This window comes from Pan paniscus, chromosome 1 (assembly GCF_029289425.2).
Source record: "Pan paniscus chromosome 1, NHGRI_mPanPan1-v2.0_pri, whole genome shotgun sequence".
NCBI lineage: Eukaryota > Metazoa > Chordata > Mammalia > Primates > Hominidae > Pan > Pan paniscus.
This window is the reverse complement of record NC_073249.2, coordinates 190,791,908-190,809,772: the sequence shown is the minus strand read 5'-3', so window position 1 is coordinate 190,809,772 and position 17,865 is coordinate 190,791,908. Positions and strand designations below refer to the sequence as shown.

The following is a 17,865-nucleotide window of genomic DNA, read 5'->3' as shown; positions in this document are numbered from 1 at the left end:
ACCAGCCTGACCAACATGGTGAAACCCCATCTCTATAAAAAATACGAAATTAGCCTGTCGTGGTGGCGGGTGCCTTTAATTCCAGCTATTCGGGAGGCTGAGGCAAGAGAATCACTTGAACTCGGGAGGCGGAGGTTGCAGTGAGCTGAAATCATGCCACTGCACTCCAGCCTGGGTGACAGAGGGAGACCCCATCTCAAAACAAAAAAAAAGATTTAATATTTTTTCTATGATCCATTATAATCTTCACATAAATCTTGTTTTATGAATCTGATAAATCTAATTCATCCCTGAAAATGATAGTAATATTTAAATTTCCACTTCATGATTTCAAAGCTATTTTCATTAGTAAAGGAAATTAATTTTTATCTATTAATTCTCTTGCTTTTGTATTTTTAATGTTATACATGAATTATTTTCTTTAAATGTTCAGTGGTTGTATTGAGTCATCTCTAACATTCATTAAAGTGTTCTTATAGATGATAAAATGATAAAGGAACTCAAAAGACTTCCTTGGATTTGCTACTTTGGGTCATTTTCCACAAAGGTTTAAGCATATTTTAATTCCTTTGGACTTCTGGTAGTCATTGTCTTTTTCTACTAAATCCGTTTCTACCAAATACCCACTTTCTTTTATGGTTCTCAGAAGTCTTGTAAATAGAATTTATTGGTTGATTCTTTTTCACTATATGGCTTCTATCTCCAAGAACTTAGAGAGTAGTGTGAGAAACTAAGTAAGTAATGAGTGCCACATAGTATAATAGGTGTTATCATGATAACCAAGTAACAACATTTAAGTTGCAAGAACCTGGTGTGTTTTGGGAATGTTGAGAAATACAAGGAATTGGAACATAGTATACTGCAGGCTATGAGGCTAGGAAGCCTTTGTGAGGCATTTTGTTCCATCCGAGGGGTCTGGATTTCTTCTTTTTTTTTTTTTTTTTTTGAGACAGAGTCTCGCTCTGTAGCTCACGCTGGAGTGCAGTGGGCGCGATCTTGGCTCACTGCAAGCTCCGCCTCCCGGATTCACGCCATCCTCCTGCCTCAGCCTCCTGAGTAGCTGGGACTACAGGTGCACGCTGACACACCCGGTTAATTTTTTGTATTTTTAGTAGAGACGGGGTTTCACTGTGTTAGCCAGGATGGTCTTGATCTCCTGACCTTGTGATTCGCCCACCTCGGCCTCCCAAAGTTCTGGGATTACAGGCGTGAGCTACCGTGCCCAGCCTGGATTTATTCTTAAGTAGCGAGATACCTTTCAAGGGAAAGAAATGGTCAAAGTTCCATTTTTGAAGCATGACTTTGGTATAGGTTAACTGGAAGAAAGGGTCTGGAGGCAGTGACCAGCTCTAGGCTCTGATCAGAATAATGTTATAAGTTCATGCTTTGAGGTCTCTTCTCCAAAGACATAACAATATTAGACACAGAAAGAGAAATTAATATAGCTAGTTTCAAAACCAAGATTAACTTCTCTGAGGACCAGATACAGAACACAAATGCAGCTCAATAAGACTGTATAGATTCAGGCCAAGAGGGAAAATTTTGATTTTAAAATTTATGAAGCATAACAGTTCTAAGATGAAGCTAAAGTCTTAAGTATGGCTTCTGAGATAGGTTGCTAAAGTGGAAGAGATAGGAAGAAAAATCAGTGGTTTGAATTGGTCCTTGTTTTTACTTATTTCTTTTCTCTTATACACATCTTTTTGTCTTTTTCTTTCCTCACTAATCTTTAAGTCTACCAACAACACAAAGAATCTAATTGTTAAATGTATAGTTCAGCCTAGTTATAGGAAAATAGTTTTTTACCCTATACTAGGTGTTTTATTCTGTTCTTCAATGGGAAGTACTATTCTTTTTAATTTTTTAAAAAGATGGGGTAGGCTGGGTGTGGTGGCTCATGCCTGTAATCCCAGCACTTTGGGAGGCCAAGGCAGACGGACACGAGGTCAAGATATCGAGACCATCCTGGCCAACATGGTGAAACCCCATCTCTACTAAAAATACAAAAATTAGCTGGGCGTGGTGGTGCGCACCTGTAGTCCCAGCTACTCTGGAGGCTGAGGCAGGAGAATCGCTTGAACCCAGGAGGTGCAGGTTGCAGTGAGCCGAGATTGTGCCACTGCACTCCAGGCTGGTGACAGAGCAAGACTGCGTCTCAAAAAAAAAAAAAAAAAAAGAGAGAAAGAGAGAGAGATGGGGTCTTGCTATTTTGCCCAGGCTGGCCTTAAATTCCTGGGCACAAGTGATCCTCCTGCCTCAGCTTCCTGAGTAGCTGGGACTATAGGCACATGTCATCATACCCAACTCAGAATTACTATTTTTGATTACTTTCAAAGTAAACAGTGATAAACAGGTTACAGTAAAATAAAAATGTAAATGAAATTCATGTAATTTTGATTATCATTTATTTTTATTTATTATTATTATTTTTTTTTTACTTTTTCTAACCTAGGTTGTAGGTAGTATGGATGCACACCCAAGCAGATACTGTGCCACAGTAAGAGTTCAGAGACCCCGACAGGAGATCATCCAGGACTTGGCCTCCATGGTCCGGGAACTTCTTATTCAATTTTATAAGTCAACTCGGTTCAAGCCTACTCGTATCATCTTTTATCGGGATGGTGTTTCAGAGGGGCAGTTTAGGCAGGTTGGTTACCTAGAATCTCATCAGACTATGGTGAAATCAGATATTGTGTTTATAATATGGTGTCTAGTTCTAGAGTTAAAAACCTTGTTAGAGTTCCCCAAGTCAAAACTTGGTGTTTTCTTAGATTGTCTTTTTGAAAATGTTCACTACGAATGTGTATGCCTTGCTTGCTAAGACCATGTTCTAATAATCGTTAAAATGGAATCAAGAAGCATATTAGCTATAGAGCGGTGAAATTAAGGAATCCTGAGATTAAATCATTATCCTACTTTGAAGTATATAAAAACAAATAGCTGACTATATTGAATCTTTCCATTTCATATTCTCTAGGTATTATATTATGAACTACTAGCAATTCGAGAAGCCTGCATCAGTTTGGAGAAAGACTATCAACCTGGAATAACCTACATTGTAGTTCAGAAGAGACATCACACTCGATTATTTTGTGCTGATAGGACAGAAAGGGTAATCTCACCTCTGTTGTAATACTGTTATAAACCAAGCTTATCCAACATAGTTCATAGAGCATTCAACAAGGGCCCTCTGCCAACAGCAGGGTTTCCAATATATAGTAGCAAATTTCAACAATTACATTATGAGTATAGAAGCATCAAAATAGATTATTTTTAACTTTCTAGAATTTCTACACACTCCAAATATTCAAAATCTCATTCTACTTTTTTGTTGTGAAGAAACTCATGGTTTTAAAATTATTCTTCTATTCATATTTTCCTAAAATCTTCAGAAAAAACAGTACATTCTCTTTTTAAAATATCTCATACAAATTAGTTTTTTAAAAAAGTGGAAATTCAGGCCAGGCGCAGTGGCTCACACCTGTAATTCCAGCACCTTGGGAGGCCAAGGCAGGCAGATCACTTGAGGTCAGGAGTTCAAGACCAGCCTGGCCAACACGGTGAAACCCTGTCTCTACTAAAAATACAAAAAATAGCCAGGTGTGGTGGCGCACATCTGTAATCCCAGCTACTCGGGAGACTGAGGCAGGAGAATCACTTGAACCCAGGAGGCAGAGGTTGCAGTGAGCCGAGATGGTGCCACTGTACTCCAGCCTGGGCAAGAGAGCAAAACTCCATCTCAAAAAAAAAAAGTGGAAATTTATACAAACTAACTTTTAGCCATGTTTCCTTTAAAGTTCACAGAATTATTTTATGCATTTTATAATGTGAATGTATATTTTTTATAATTAGGAAGGAAAGAGAGGTATAAATACCTAAGGAAATATGTTTTTTTTTTTTTTTTTTTTTTTTTTTTTGAGACGGAGTCTCGCTCTGTCGCCCAGGTTGGAGTGCAGTGGCACGATCTCAGCTCGCTGCAAGCTCCGCCTCCCAGGTTCACGCCATTCTTCTGCCTCAGCCTCCTGAGTAGCTGGGACTACAGGCACCTGCCACCATGCCCGGCTAATTTTTTGTATTTTTAGTAGAGACAGGTTTCACCGTGTTAGCCAGGACGGTCTCGATCTCCTGACTTTGTGATCCGCCCGCCTCGGCCTGCCAAAGTGCTGGGATTACAGGTGTGAGCCACTGCGCCCGGCCAGAAATATGTTTTCTTATCTGTGTGCAGCAAGACAGCAGTCTTACTGTCATTTTCAGTGCTCTGATCACATCTGCCCCCATCCTGTAAATCTTGGAGCAGAGAAATCTAATGATACCAAGTGTTGTTTCCCCTTGAGAAAGGGATTTGATAGAAAGGACTAAGAGAGGGGTGTTTTTCTTTGCCATACATACTCACTGTATTCCTTTGGGCAAGCAACTTAACATCTCTGTGTCTGTTTATTTCTTAGCAAGATTGGATAATATTAATATCTACCTTATTTGGGTTGTCGGGAGAATTAAATAAAATACATAATGCACTTAGAACAGGGCTTGGCCCACACTAAGTACTCAGTAAAGATTGGCTAGCTCTCATTAGTAGAGTGATGAGAACAAAAAAAAATTAATAAATAAAGTTTGGCTAGCTGTAGAGTGGTGGTGATAGTGGTAGAATAGAGAAGAAGAAATAATAATAGATATTGTTCTAAGTATTGCTTATAAATTTAATCAATTTAATCCTCACCAACAAGATTATGAGTTAGTTTTATTTTTTTGTTTTTGTTTTTTTTGACAGTTTTGCTCTGTTGCCCAGGCTGGAGTGCAGTGGCATGACTTTGGCTCACTGCAGCCCCCGCCTCCTGGGTTCAAGTGATTGTCAGGCCTCAGTCTCCTGAGTAGCTGGGATTACAGGCATGTGCCACCACACCCGGCTAATTTTTGTAGTCTTATTAGAGGCAGGATTTCACCATGTTGGCCAGGCTGGTTACAAACTCCTGGTTTCAAATGATCCGCCCACCTCGGCCTCCCAAAGTGCTAGGATTATAGGTGTGAGCCATCACACCCAGCCTACAACTTTTTGTATGTATTAATTAGAAGATTTAGGTGTGCTAATTTATTAGAGTTAAGTATTTTTTTAGGACCAGGCATAATTTAGTAGATTATGAACTGTTTTGTTTTGTGCTTGGTAAAGTGAAGCTGGTTGGTCCACACCACTATAATTCAAGGTACTACCTTATAACAGTCACTCATGTGGCAAAAATATTATCTGAGTCAGTAAAATAGTTTCTGATTTGCTAGCCTTGTAAACCTAGACTTACAGTTAATGATTTTAAATGTGTTGGGATAAGGCGGTGGAGGTGGGTATAATAAACATTTTTAAGTGTTTTATAAGGAGCTTGTATCATCAAGAATTTTGGGTCATTTCAGTTATATTATATCCACTCAGAGAAAATCATGATGTCCTCTTACAAGATGTTGAAACTGATAGTATGAAATAAAAGGAATAAGGCCTTTGCAATTATTTCATTGTTTGAATCCCAGTTCTGCCCTTGTGTGCTATTGAGCAAATTATTTTGTATTCCTGAGCCTTTATTTCCCTAAACAAATGGAAATAATCCCTAACTTGCAGGATTGTTATCAGGTTTTAGAAATAATGTGTTCAAAGTGCCTGATCCATAAATGGTTAACAAATGGTGTGACTGTTGTTGATCTTGTCAGCATTCTCTCTCTCTAAACATCTAGTTTTCTCCAAGGTAAATGCTGATCTTCATAAATCACACGTTCAAGAATACCTACTATGCACAGGTACCATAAATTGGAGCACTTTAAGTTAATTTAAAAAAAAATTTTTTTAGTGTCTTCCACCCATAGTGGGGTCAACTATCAGCTAAGCAGTAGTAGAGACTGTATTAGGTTTTGTTGTGTATCAGCGCTCACTTTCAGCAACGTGTAAGAATAGGAACTAGGACCTGCGTAGTCTGCTCTGAATGACTGCTTAAGTCGTATTTCAAGGTGAAAGTAGTGAAATGTAGGATCAGCCTATGTATTCATACATTTTTTAAAGTGCTTTCAGATATATTTTTACCTTTTTCTTGTTTGTTTAAACTTTAACCAAACAAATCTAGGTTGGAAGAAGTGGCAATATCCCAGCTGGAACAACAGTTGATACAGACATTACACACCCATATGAGTTCGATTTTTACCTCTGTAGCCATGCTGGAATACAGGTAAGCCTACACTTTGGGTAAAATATTTTAATTCAAGAACTGTCATTCTTACGTGTATTTTTTAAATCTCAGAAAAAGGATAAAGAAATACTCTTTGCATTCCAAATTGTTTCCACGTGAAATTAGATGAAATTTTCAGTAAACAAATGTCTTCCCTTTCCTTACCTTGAGAGGGGCTTAGGAACTTATTTTTATGAAAATACCAGAATATAAGTAGTTTAATAGAATGAATCTCCCTAAAACAGGCCCTTAATTTCACTAAAATGTTAAAAAATGTGAAAGTACCTGATTGTTCCTTTAGCATATGCATCTTTAAAAAAAAAAAAGAGAGAGAAAGAGAAAGCACTATTTTGCTCAGGCTAGACTAGAACTCTTGGGCTCAAGCAGTCCTCCCACCTCAGCCTCCCAAGTAGTTGGGACAACAGGCCTCCACACTCAGCTAATGACGATAACATTTTATAGAAAACTTTGACATGTACTAGTAGTATTAAGCATGTGAAAGAGTTTAATTGGGCTGGGCATGGTGGCTCACGCCTATAATTCCAACACTTTGGGAGGCTGAGATGGGCAGATTGCTTGAGTTCAGGAGTTTGAGACCAGCCTGGGCAACATAGAGAAACCCCGTCTCTACAAAAAATATAAAAATTAGCCAGGTGTGGTAGCACGTGCCTGTAGTCTCAGCTATTCAGGAGGCTGTCGTGGGAGGATCACTTGAGCGCGGAGGCAGAGGGAGGTTGCCATGAGCCAAAATCATGCCACTGCACTCCAGGCTAGGTGACGGAGCCAGACCTTGTCTCAAAAGATAAAAAAAAATTTAATTGTAGAATTACAGCTTTAGTTTTTTGTTGTTGTTGTTTTGTTTTGTTTTGTTTGTTTGTTTGTTTTTGAGACAGAGTCTCACTCTGTTGCCCAGGCTGGAGTACAGTGGCATGATCTCGGCTCACTGCAAGCTCCGCCTCCGGGGTTCAAGTGACTCTCATGCCTCAGCCTCCCTAGTAGCTGGGATTACAGACTGAGATTACTGGGTGCCACCACACCCAGTAATTTTTTTATTTTTATTTTTTCTAGTAGAGACAGGGTTTCACCATGTTGGCCAGGCTGGTCTCAAACTCCTGACCTCAAGTAATCCGCCCACCTTGGCCTCCCAAAGTGCGGGGATTACAGGCTTGAGCCGCTGCACCTGGCCTTAAGTTTCAGTTAAATAATTTAAAAAGTTTTTCTTACTCTTTCCAGAAAACCTTTTCATTAATGTGTTAGCTTTACTTGGTGGAACATAAGCTTTAAATCAGTGCATCTCAAACTTTCCAACAACGAAAAGTAAACTGACATTCCCAGGATGTCTGAGAGTCTATAACCCAAAACTATTTTAGGTTACTTGCCATTATTGATTAATATAGAAATTTCCAGATGTACCTTACCATACAGCTCTGTATCTTATAGCTTTATATGTCCCACATATACAAACCTGTTTCAGATTCATGGCTTTAAATTATTGTCCGACTCATTTATCCATGTTCTTATATCGGCTCCTCTTTACAATTAATGTTGTACATTTTCAGGGTTGGTGGTTAATGGGAGGTCCAGAGGAAGTGATGTCAGCAAGATGGCTGACTAGAAGCCCCTAGTGCTTGCTCCCCTCACAAAGAAAGCCAGAAAAACAGATAAACAACTACATTTTTTATTTTTTTAACGGAGTCTCACTCTGTCGCCCAGGCTGGAGTGCAGTAGTGTGATCTCGGCTCACTGCAACCTCTGTCTCCCAGGTTCAAGCAATTCTCCTGCCTCAGCCTCCCAAGTAGCTGGGACTACAGGCACCCACCACCATGCCGAGCTAATTTTTGCATTTTTAGTAGAGATGGGATTTCACCATGATGGCCAGGCTGGTCTCGAACTCCTGACCTCAGGCAATCCGCCCACCTCAGCCTACCAAAGTGCTGGGATTACAGACATGAGCCACCATGTCCGACCTTTTTTTTTTTTTGAGATGGAGTTTTGCTTTTGTCGCCCAGGCTAGAGTGTAATGGCGTGATCCCAGGCTAGAGTGTAATGGCGTGATCTCAGCTCACTGCAATCCCCACCTCCCAGGTTCAAGCGATTCTTCTGCCTCAGCCTCCGGAGTAGCTGGAATTATAGGCTTCTGCCACCACACGCAGCTAATTTTTATATTTTTAGTAGAGATGAGGTTTCACCATGTTGGCCAGGATGGTCTTGAACTCCTGACCTCCGGCGATCCACTTGCCTCAACCTCTCAAAGTGCTGGGATTGTAGGCATGAATCACTGCACTGGGCCAAACAACTATATTTTAATGAAAATAACTGAGGGAGAGCCCTGGAGTGCATCAGAGGAGTAACAGAAACCCTGGTGAGCACAGAAACTCGGGATGACCACACAGAGAACAGAAAGAAACACTGAGCCTCCACTACTCCATCTCCAAATCAGGATCAGCTGGGAACCAGGAGGAACTTCTCCCTACAGTGAACAGATAAGCAAGAGGATCCCAGCAATCCCCATCAACACCTTGGACACCTACACTGGGGTTCCCAGCACTGTTCTTAGGCACTAATCCCATCTTGGGGAGTTGCCTGGAGTCCACATAAGTGTACCCTCCCAACCCGAGAAAAGGAGCTGATACTGTGCTCCACCCACTGTGGTCCAAGCAGCTACTGCACTACTCCATCTTGGAAGTGGAACTATAGCTGGGATATGTCTTGCTCCAGGGGCAAGTAGCCATGACTCCTCTTTATTGTTAAGGCTATGCTATCACCAAATTACTCCAGCCCAGTGGCCTGACAGCCCTGTCGAGGTGCAAGCACCTGTTACACCTTGTGCCTTGGCCATGTAAAGAGGTCATACCTCGGCCAGGTGCGGTGGCTCACACCTGTAATCCCAGCACTTCGGGAGGCCGAGGCGGGCATATCACCTGAGGTCAGGAGTTTGAGAACAGCCTGGCCAACATGGTGGAACCCTGTCTCTACTAAAACTACAAAACAAATTAGTTGGACGTCATGGCGTGCGCCTGTAGTCCCAGCTACTCCAGCCTGGGCAACAGAGCGAGACTCAGTCTCTATTTAAAAAAAAAAAAGAGGTCATACCTCTCCAGTGCCTAAATTGAAGGAGTACATTGCATCTCAAGAAGCAGTGCCTTAGTCATCCAGAGAAGTCACACACTCCAGTACCTAAGCTGAAGCAGTGCCCTGCATATCAGGGAAACCATGTCTGGGCCACCCAGGACAGGCATAGCCCCATGCCTGAGCTGAACTGGCACTGGGGAATTGGTGCCCTGGAAGAGCTGAGCAGCTCTGTATCCCATAGATATTGGGATAGCCCAAATATATTGAGATACAAGAAAATACCAATAGACAACTCAACAAAATCGGGAAAGCAGGCCGGCCGCAGTGGCTCACGCCTGTAATCTCATTACTTTGGGAGGCTGAGGCAGGCAGAACACCTGAGGTCGGGAGTTCAAGAGCAGCCTGACCAACATGGAGAAAACTTGTCTGTATTAAAAATACAAAATTAGCTGGGGTGGTGGCACATGCCTATAATCCCAGCTACTCGAGAGGCTGAGGCAGGAGAATTGCTTGAACCTGGGAGGTGGAGGTTGCAGTGAGCCAAGATCACGCCACTGCACTCCGGCCTGGGCAACAAGAGCGAAACTCTGCCTAAAAAAAAAAGATCGGGAAAGCAATTCACAATATGAACAAGAAATTCAACAAAAAGATAGAAATTTATAAAGAACCAAACAGAAATCTTCAGCTGAAGAATTCAATGGAAAATACAAAATACAATAGAGAGCTTCAACAGCAGATTTGATCAAGCAGAAGAATCTCTGAACTTGAAGACAGGTCATTTGAAAAAAAAATCGGAGTCAGAAAAAAAAAAGAAGTAAGAATGAAAAAGAGTGAAGAGCGCCTCTGAGACTTATGGAACACCAGTAAGCAAATAAATATTTGTATTATGGGAGTTCCAGAAGGAGAAGAGAAAGGGAAAGGTGTAGAAAAATCTGCTTAATGAAATATTAGGTTGGGCATGGTGGCTTACACCTGTAATCCCAACACTTTGGGAGGCCAAGGTGGGCAGATCGCTTTTGCTCAGGAGTTTTGAGTCCAGCCTGGGCAACATGGTGATACCCCATCCCTACAAAAAATACAAAAATTAGCCAGGCATGGTGGCATGCACCTGTAGTCCCAGCTACTCAGGGGACTGAGGCAGGAGGATCACTTGAGCCTGGGAGGTTGAGGCTCAAGCCTCGGCAACGAGCCGAGATCACACCACTACACTCTAGCCTGGGATGACAGAGTGAGGCCCTGTCTCAAAAAAAAAGAAATAATAGCTGAAAACTTCCCAAATCTGGGGAGAAATATAGACATCTAGATCTAGGAGGCTCAAAAGTCTCCAAACAGATCGAACCCTAAAAGGTTCTTCCCAAGGAACATTGTAGTCAAATTGTCAAGTCAAGGACAGACGGAATTCTAAAAACAACAGAAAAGTATCAAGTCACTTAGAATCTTCATTAAACTAACAGCAGATTTCTCCACAGAAACCTTATAGGCCTGGAGAGATTGAGATGATATATTCAAAGGGCTGAAAAAAAAAATTGTCAGCCAAGAATGCTGTACCCAGTAGAGGATCATGTGAGCTCAGGAGGCAGAGGTTGCAGTGAGCTATGATTGTGCCACTGTACTCCAGCCTGGGCAACAGAGTGAGACCCTGTCTCAATCATTCAATCAATCAATCAATCAATAAGAATCCTATTTCCAGCAAAGCTAACTTTTAGAAATGAGGGAGAAATAGTATTTCCGAGACATGCATAAACTGAGGACATTTATCACCACTAGATTCGACCTATAGGAAATGTTCGAGGGAGGCAAAAAGTCAATAATCATTATTATGGAAACAACAGTATAAAACTCACTGGTAGAACAGATACACAAGAAAGAAACAGAAAAGATTCAAACCGTGTTGCTCTACAGAAAACCACCAACCCACCATGATAATAAGAAAGGAAGAAAGGATATAGAAAACAAGCAGAAAACAATTAACAAAATGACAGGAATAGGCCTTCACCTATCAGTAGTAACTCTCAAGGTAAACAAATTAAATTGCCCGCTGAAAAGATATAGACTGGCTAAATGAATTTTTTTCTCACTCTGGTTTCCAGGCTGGAGTACAGTGGTGCAATCTCAACTCACTGCAACCTCTGCCTCCTGGGCTCAGGCGATCCTCTTGCCCCAGCCTCCTGCATGGCTGGGACTACAGGCATGCATCACCACACAAGGCATGCATCACCACACCTGGCTTATTTTTGTATTTTTGTAGAGACGGGATATCACTATGTTGCCCAGACTGGTCTTGAATCCAGAGCTCAAGCAATCCACCTGCCTCATCCTTCCAAAGTGCTGGGATTACTGGCATGAGCCACCAAGCCCAGCCACTGAATGAATTTTTTAAAAGAATGAAACCATATCCTTTACAGCAACATAGATGGAGCTGAAGGTCATAATCCTAAGCAAACTAACACAGGAACAGAAAACCAAATACTGCATGCTCTCACTTAAAAGTGGGAGCTAAACGTTGAGCACACGTGGCCATAACATGGGAATAATAAACACTGTGGACTACTAGAGAGGAGGGCAGGGGGGATGGGTTGAAAAATTCTACTGGGGCTGGGTGCAGTGGCTCACGCCTGTAATCCCAACACTTTGGGAGGCCAAGGCCAGTGGATCACAAGGTCAAGAGATCAAGACTGTCTTGGCCAACATGGTGAAACCCCATCTCTACTAAAAATACAAAAATTAGCCAGGCATGGTGGCACGCACCTGTAGTCCCAACTACTTGGGAGGCTGAGGCAGGAGGATCACTTGAACTCAGGAGGCAGAGGTTGTAGTGAGCTGAGATTGCGCCACTGCACTCCAACCTGGCGACAGAGCAAGGCTCTATCTCAAAAAAAAAAAAAAAGAAAAGAAAAACTATTGGGTGCTAAGCTCACCATCTGGGTGTAATATACCCATGTAACAAATCTCACATGTACCTCCTATATTTAAAATACTGAATTTTTTAACAATCCAAATATATGCTGCCTATGAGAAATTCACTTCACCTGTAAAGACACATATAAACTGAAAGTGAAGAGATGGAGAAAGTCATTCATTCCATGCAAGCGGAAAAGAAATGCAAGCAGGAGTAGCTGTATTTAAGTTAGACAAAACAGACTTTAAGTCAAAAACTATAAAATGAGACAAAGAAGGTCATTATATAATGCTAAAGGGATCAATTTACCAAGAGGCTATAACAGTTGTAAATATATATGCAGCCAACACTGGAGCATCCAGATATATAATATAAAGCAAGTATTATTAGCTCTAAAGAAAGAAGGAGACTCCAATAATAGTAGTTGAGAACTTCAACACCCCACTGTCAGCACTTGACAGATCATCTAGACAGAAAATCAACAAAGAAACATTGGATTTAAAATACACTTTAGACCAAATGGACCTAACAAATATATACAAAGCATTTCATCCAGCAGCTGCAGAATATACATTATTTTCTCAGCACATGGAACACTCACCAGGATAGACCACATGTTAGGCCACAAAACAAATTTCAACAAATTTAAAATAATGGAGGCGGTCAGGTGCGGTGGCTCATGCCTATAATCCCAGTACTTTGGGAGGCCAAGGTGAGTGGATCACTTGAGGTCAGGAGTTCAAGACCACCCTGGCCAACATGATGAAACCCCACCTCTACTAAAAATACAAAAATTAGCCAGGAGTGGTGGCACATGCCTGTAATCCCAGCTACTCAGGAGGCTGAGGCAAGAGAATCGCTTGAACCTAGAAGGTGGAAGTTGCAGTAAACCAAGATCACGCCACTGCACTCCAGCCTGGGCGACAGAGTGAGACTGTCTCAAAATAAATAAATTAAATTAAATAATTGCCGGGTGTGGTAGCTCACGCCTGTAATCCCAGCACTTTGGGAGGCTGAGGCAGGTGGATCACTTGAGGTCAGGAGTTCGTGACCAGCCTGGCCAACATGGCAAAACCCCGTCTCTACTAAAAATACAAAAATTAGCCCGGTGTGGTGGCGGGCGCCTATAATCCCAGCTACTCAAGAGGCTGAGGCAGGAGAATCGCTTGAACCCAGGAGGCAGAGATTGCAGAGCCGAGATCACACCATTGCACACTCCAGCCTGGGTGACTGAGTGGGACTCTATCTCAAAAAAAAAAAAAAAAAAAAGATACTTGATTTGATTTCTTTCTTTTTGTTTTGTTTTGTTTTGTTTGAGACAGGGTCTCACTCTAGTGAGATCATGGCTCACTGGAACCTTCGCCTCCTGGGCTCAAGTGATCCTCCCACATCAGCCTCCCGAGTAGCTAGGGCCACAGACACATGCCACCATGCCTGGCTAATTTTGACATTTTTTGTAGAGACAAGGTTTTTCACTATGTTACCCAGGCTGAGTTTAAGCAGTTCACCTACCTTGGCCTCCCAAAGTGCTGGGATTACAGATGTTAGCCACTGCACCCAGCCTCAATTATTTTTTTGATTTAATGTTGGCCAGGCTGGTCTCGAACTCCTGACCTCAAATGATCCGCCTGCCTCGGCCTCCCAAAGTACTAGGATTACAGTCATGAGTCACCATGCCCGGCCTCAAATATCTTTTACATGGAAATTAAACAGTATGCTCCTGAACAACCAGTGACTGGTCAATGAAGAAATTAAGAAGAAATTTTTAAAATTTCTTGGAACAAATGAAAATAGAAATACAACATTCCAAACCCTGTGGGATAGAGCAAAAACAGAATTCAGAGGGAAGTTTATAGCAATAAACATTTACATCAAAAACATAGAAACGGCTGGGCACATGGTACATGCCTGTAATCCCAGCTTCTCAGGAGGCTGAGGCAGGAGGACTGCTTGAGCCCACAAGTTCAAGACAAGCCTGGGCAACGTAGTGAGACCTCATATCTACAAAAAATAAAAAAATTAGCTGGACGTGCTGACATGCACCTGTGGTCCCAGCTACTCAGGAGGCAGAGGTGGGAGGATCACTGGAGCCCGGAAGGGCAAGGCTGCAATGAGCCTGGGCAACAGAACAAGACTCTGTCTCAAAAAAACAAGGTATTAATATCCAGGATATCCAAAGAACTCAAACAACTCAACAGCAAAAAATAATAATAATAATTTGATTTTAAAATAGGCAAATATCTGAAGAGAGTAATTGAGATGACCAAGAGGTATATGAAAAAATGCTCAACATCAATAATCACCAGGGGAATGCCAATTAAAATCACAATGAGATATCATCTCACTCAAATTAATATAGTCATTATCAAAAAGACAAAGAATGCAGAGAAAGGGGAACTCATATGCACTATTGGTGGCAATGTACATTAGTACAGCCATTAGGGAAATCAGTATGGAAGTTCCTCATAAAACTGAAATTAAAACTACCATATGATCCAGCCATCCCACTACTGAGTATATATGCAAAGGAAAGGAAACAGTGTGTCAAGAAGATACCTGCATCCCCATGTTTATTGCAGTACTATTACAATAGGCAAGATATGGAATCAACCTAAGTGTCCCTCAACAGATGAATGGATGAAGAAAATATGGTATTTATACACAATGGAATACTATTTAGCCACAAAAAAAGAATGAAATTCTGTCATTTGTGGCAACATGGATGAGTCTGGAGGACATCATGTTACATGAAATAAACCAACCACAGAGAGATATATACTGCATGATCTCACTGGTGGAAGCTATAAAAGTTGATGTCATAGAAGTAGAGAGTAAAATAGTAGTTACTAGAGGCAGAAAAGGGAGGGGGATTACCAAAGACTGGTTAACAGATACAAAATTACAACTAGATAGGAGGAATAAGTTCTAATATTCTATAGCACTATAGGATGGCTGTAATTACCAACTTATTGTATATTTTCAAATAACCAGGAGAGTGGGTTTGGAATTTTCCTGGCACAATGTTTGAGGCATAGATATCCTAATTACCCTGATTTGATCATTATACATTATATATGTGTATCAAAATATTACACTGTACCTCATAAATATGTGTAATTATTATGTGTCCATGAAAAATAACAAAAGCCAAAAAAAGTTAATAGTATCTTCTAGAGATTAAAACCTATATACATCAGGCTCAGGCCTGTAATCTCAGCACTTTGGGAGGCCGAGGCGGGTGGATTGCTTCAGCCCAAGAGTTGGAGACCAGTCTGGGCAACATGGCAAAACCTCATCTCTATAAAAAATAAAAAAATTAGCCGGGTGTGGTGGTAGGTGCCTGTAGTCCCAGCTACTCCGGAGGCTGAGGGGAGGATCACCTGAGCCTGGGAGGTCGAGACTGCAGACCCTGTCTCTAAATAAATAAATAAATAAATCCTATATGACTGGATTATATATTTTAACCTAGTGTTTCCTCCCGTATTTAATAAATACCACATTGCATCCAGATGACTGTATTTTAAAAATCACAGAGGAGAAAGATTCTCTCTTCAAGTTAAGTTTTAGAAATGCTGTTAAACAGATTTTTTTTATTACGGAACTTTTGAAGACCATTGATATGCAAATGACCATTATGAATCTTCAAGATAGAAATATTTCTCCGATATATTTAATCAGAAACCTTAGGGAACAGTTTTCCTTTTTTTTTTTAACTTTTAAAATTTTTATTTTTATTTATTTATTTACTTTTTGAGATGGAGTCTCGCTCTATCACCCAGGCTGGAGTGCACTGGTGCAGTCACGGTTTACTGCAACCTCCACCTCCCAGGTTAAAGCGATTCTCCTGCCTCACCCTCCCAAGTAGCTGGACTACAGGCACATGCCACTACACCCGGCTCATTTTTTGTATTTGTAGTAGAGAGGGGGTTTTGCCATGTTGGGCAGGCTGGTCTCGAACTCTTGTTCGATCCACCTACCTTGTCTTCCCACCTGGGATTAATCACACCTGGGATTACAGGTGTGAGCCACAATACCCAGCCTATTTTTGTTTTATTATTTATTTGAGACAGGGTCTTGCTGTGTTGCCCAGGCTGGAGTGCAGTGGCACAATCACCACTCACTGCAGCCTTGACTTCCTGAGCTCAGCAATCTTCCTGCCTCAGCCTCCCAACTAGCTGGGACTACAGGTCCACACCACCACACCTGGCTAATTTTTTTTTTTTTTTTTTTTTTTTTTTGAGACAGAGTCTCGCTCTGTCACCAGGCTGAAGTGCAGTGGTGCGATCTCGGCTCACTGCAACCTCCAACTCCCTGGTTCAAGCGATTCTCCTGCCTCAGCCTCCTGAGTAGCTGGGCTTACAGGCACGCATCACCACGCCTAGCTAATTTTTGTATTTTTAGTAGAGATGGGGTTTCACCATATTAGCCAGGATGGTCTTGATCTCCACCACATCTGGCCCACACCTGGCTAATTTTTTAAATCTTTTTGTAGAGATGAGGTCTTCCTATGTTGCCTAGGCTAGTCACAAACTCCTGGGCTTGAGCTGTCCTCCCACCTCAGCCTCCCCAAAGTGCTGAGACTATAGGCATGAGCCACCATGCCCAGCCTGAACAGATTTCCTTTAGGATATCAGTTTGAAACTTCTGCTGTAGTCAGCAAATAACCAATAATATTTCACAGAGACTAAAAACTGTTCTTTATACATCTTCCCAGCTTTACTTTTCTATTTTATTTTATTTCATTTCATTTCATTTATTTATTTATTGAGACAAAGTTTCACTATGTCCCCCAGGCTGGAGTGCAATGATGGGATCATAGTTCACTGCAGCCTTGACCTCCTGGGCTCAAGTGATCTTCCTGCCTCAGCCTCCCAAGTAGCTGGGACTATAGGTGCATGCCACCACATCTGGCTAATTTTTTTTTTACCTTTTGTGGAGATGGAGTCTCACTGTGTTGTGCAGGCTGGTCTTGAACTCCTGGCCTCAAGCTACCCTCCCACCTTGACCTCCCAAAGTGCCAAACCTGTTTTTTATGTGACTTGATATTAAATATTTATTAAAAAGTTCAAAATTGGGCTCAGCACAGCAGCTCACGCCTGTAATTCCAGCACTTTGGGAGGCTGAGGCAAGCAGATCATTTGAGGTCAGGAGTTTGAGACCAGCCTGACCAACATGGCAAAACCCTGTCCCTACTAAAAATACAAAAAATTAGCTGGGCATGATCACACATGCCTGTAATCCCAGCTACTGGGGAGGCAGAGGCACGAGAATCTTTTGAGCCCCAGAGGTGGAGGTTGCAGTGATCTGAGATCACGCCATTGCACTTCAGCCTGGGCGACAGAGCAAGACTTTGTCTCAAAAAACAAAACAAAACAAAAAGTTCAAAATTCAACAGTGTATGTCATTGCCTTCTCTATAGGGTACCAGTCGTCCTTCACACTATCATGTTTTATGGGATGATAACTGCTTTACTGCAGATGAACTTCAGCTGCTAACTTACCAGCTCTGCCACACTTACGTACGCTGTACACGATCTGTTTCTATACCTGCACCAGCGTATTATGCTCACCTGGTAGCATTTAGAGCCAGATATCATCTTGTGGACAAAGAACATGACAGGTAATATAAAAGCATAACAGGTTCTCACCCAAATCCAAATATTGTCTGCATGGTAGGATTTTCAAGTTCCACAAG

The 17,865-nt window shown here is 41.6% G+C and overlaps 1 protein-coding gene across 6 annotated transcripts in view; it reads left to right on the top strand.

Annotated features, from left to right (window-relative positions):
• The window catches only part of AGO3 (argonaute RISC catalytic component 3), a 141,996-nt gene that overhangs the window by 106,860 nt on the left and 17,271 nt on the right, over positions 1-17,865 (top strand). For 5 of the 6 annotated variants that reach the window (XM_003812581.5, XM_063608860.1, XM_055095463.2 and 2 more), the window contains 4 exons: positions 2,453-2,647; positions 2,978-3,112; positions 6,099-6,200; positions 17,591-17,790. In XM_003812581.5, coding sequence (XP_003812629.1) covers positions 2,453-2,647; positions 2,978-3,112; positions 6,099-6,200; positions 17,591-17,790 — 632 coding nt within the window. The remainder of the gene's footprint in view (positions 1-2,452; positions 2,648-2,977; positions 3,113-6,098; positions 6,201-17,590; positions 17,791-17,865) is intronic. The other variant, XM_034961266.3, reaches the window with a different exon arrangement.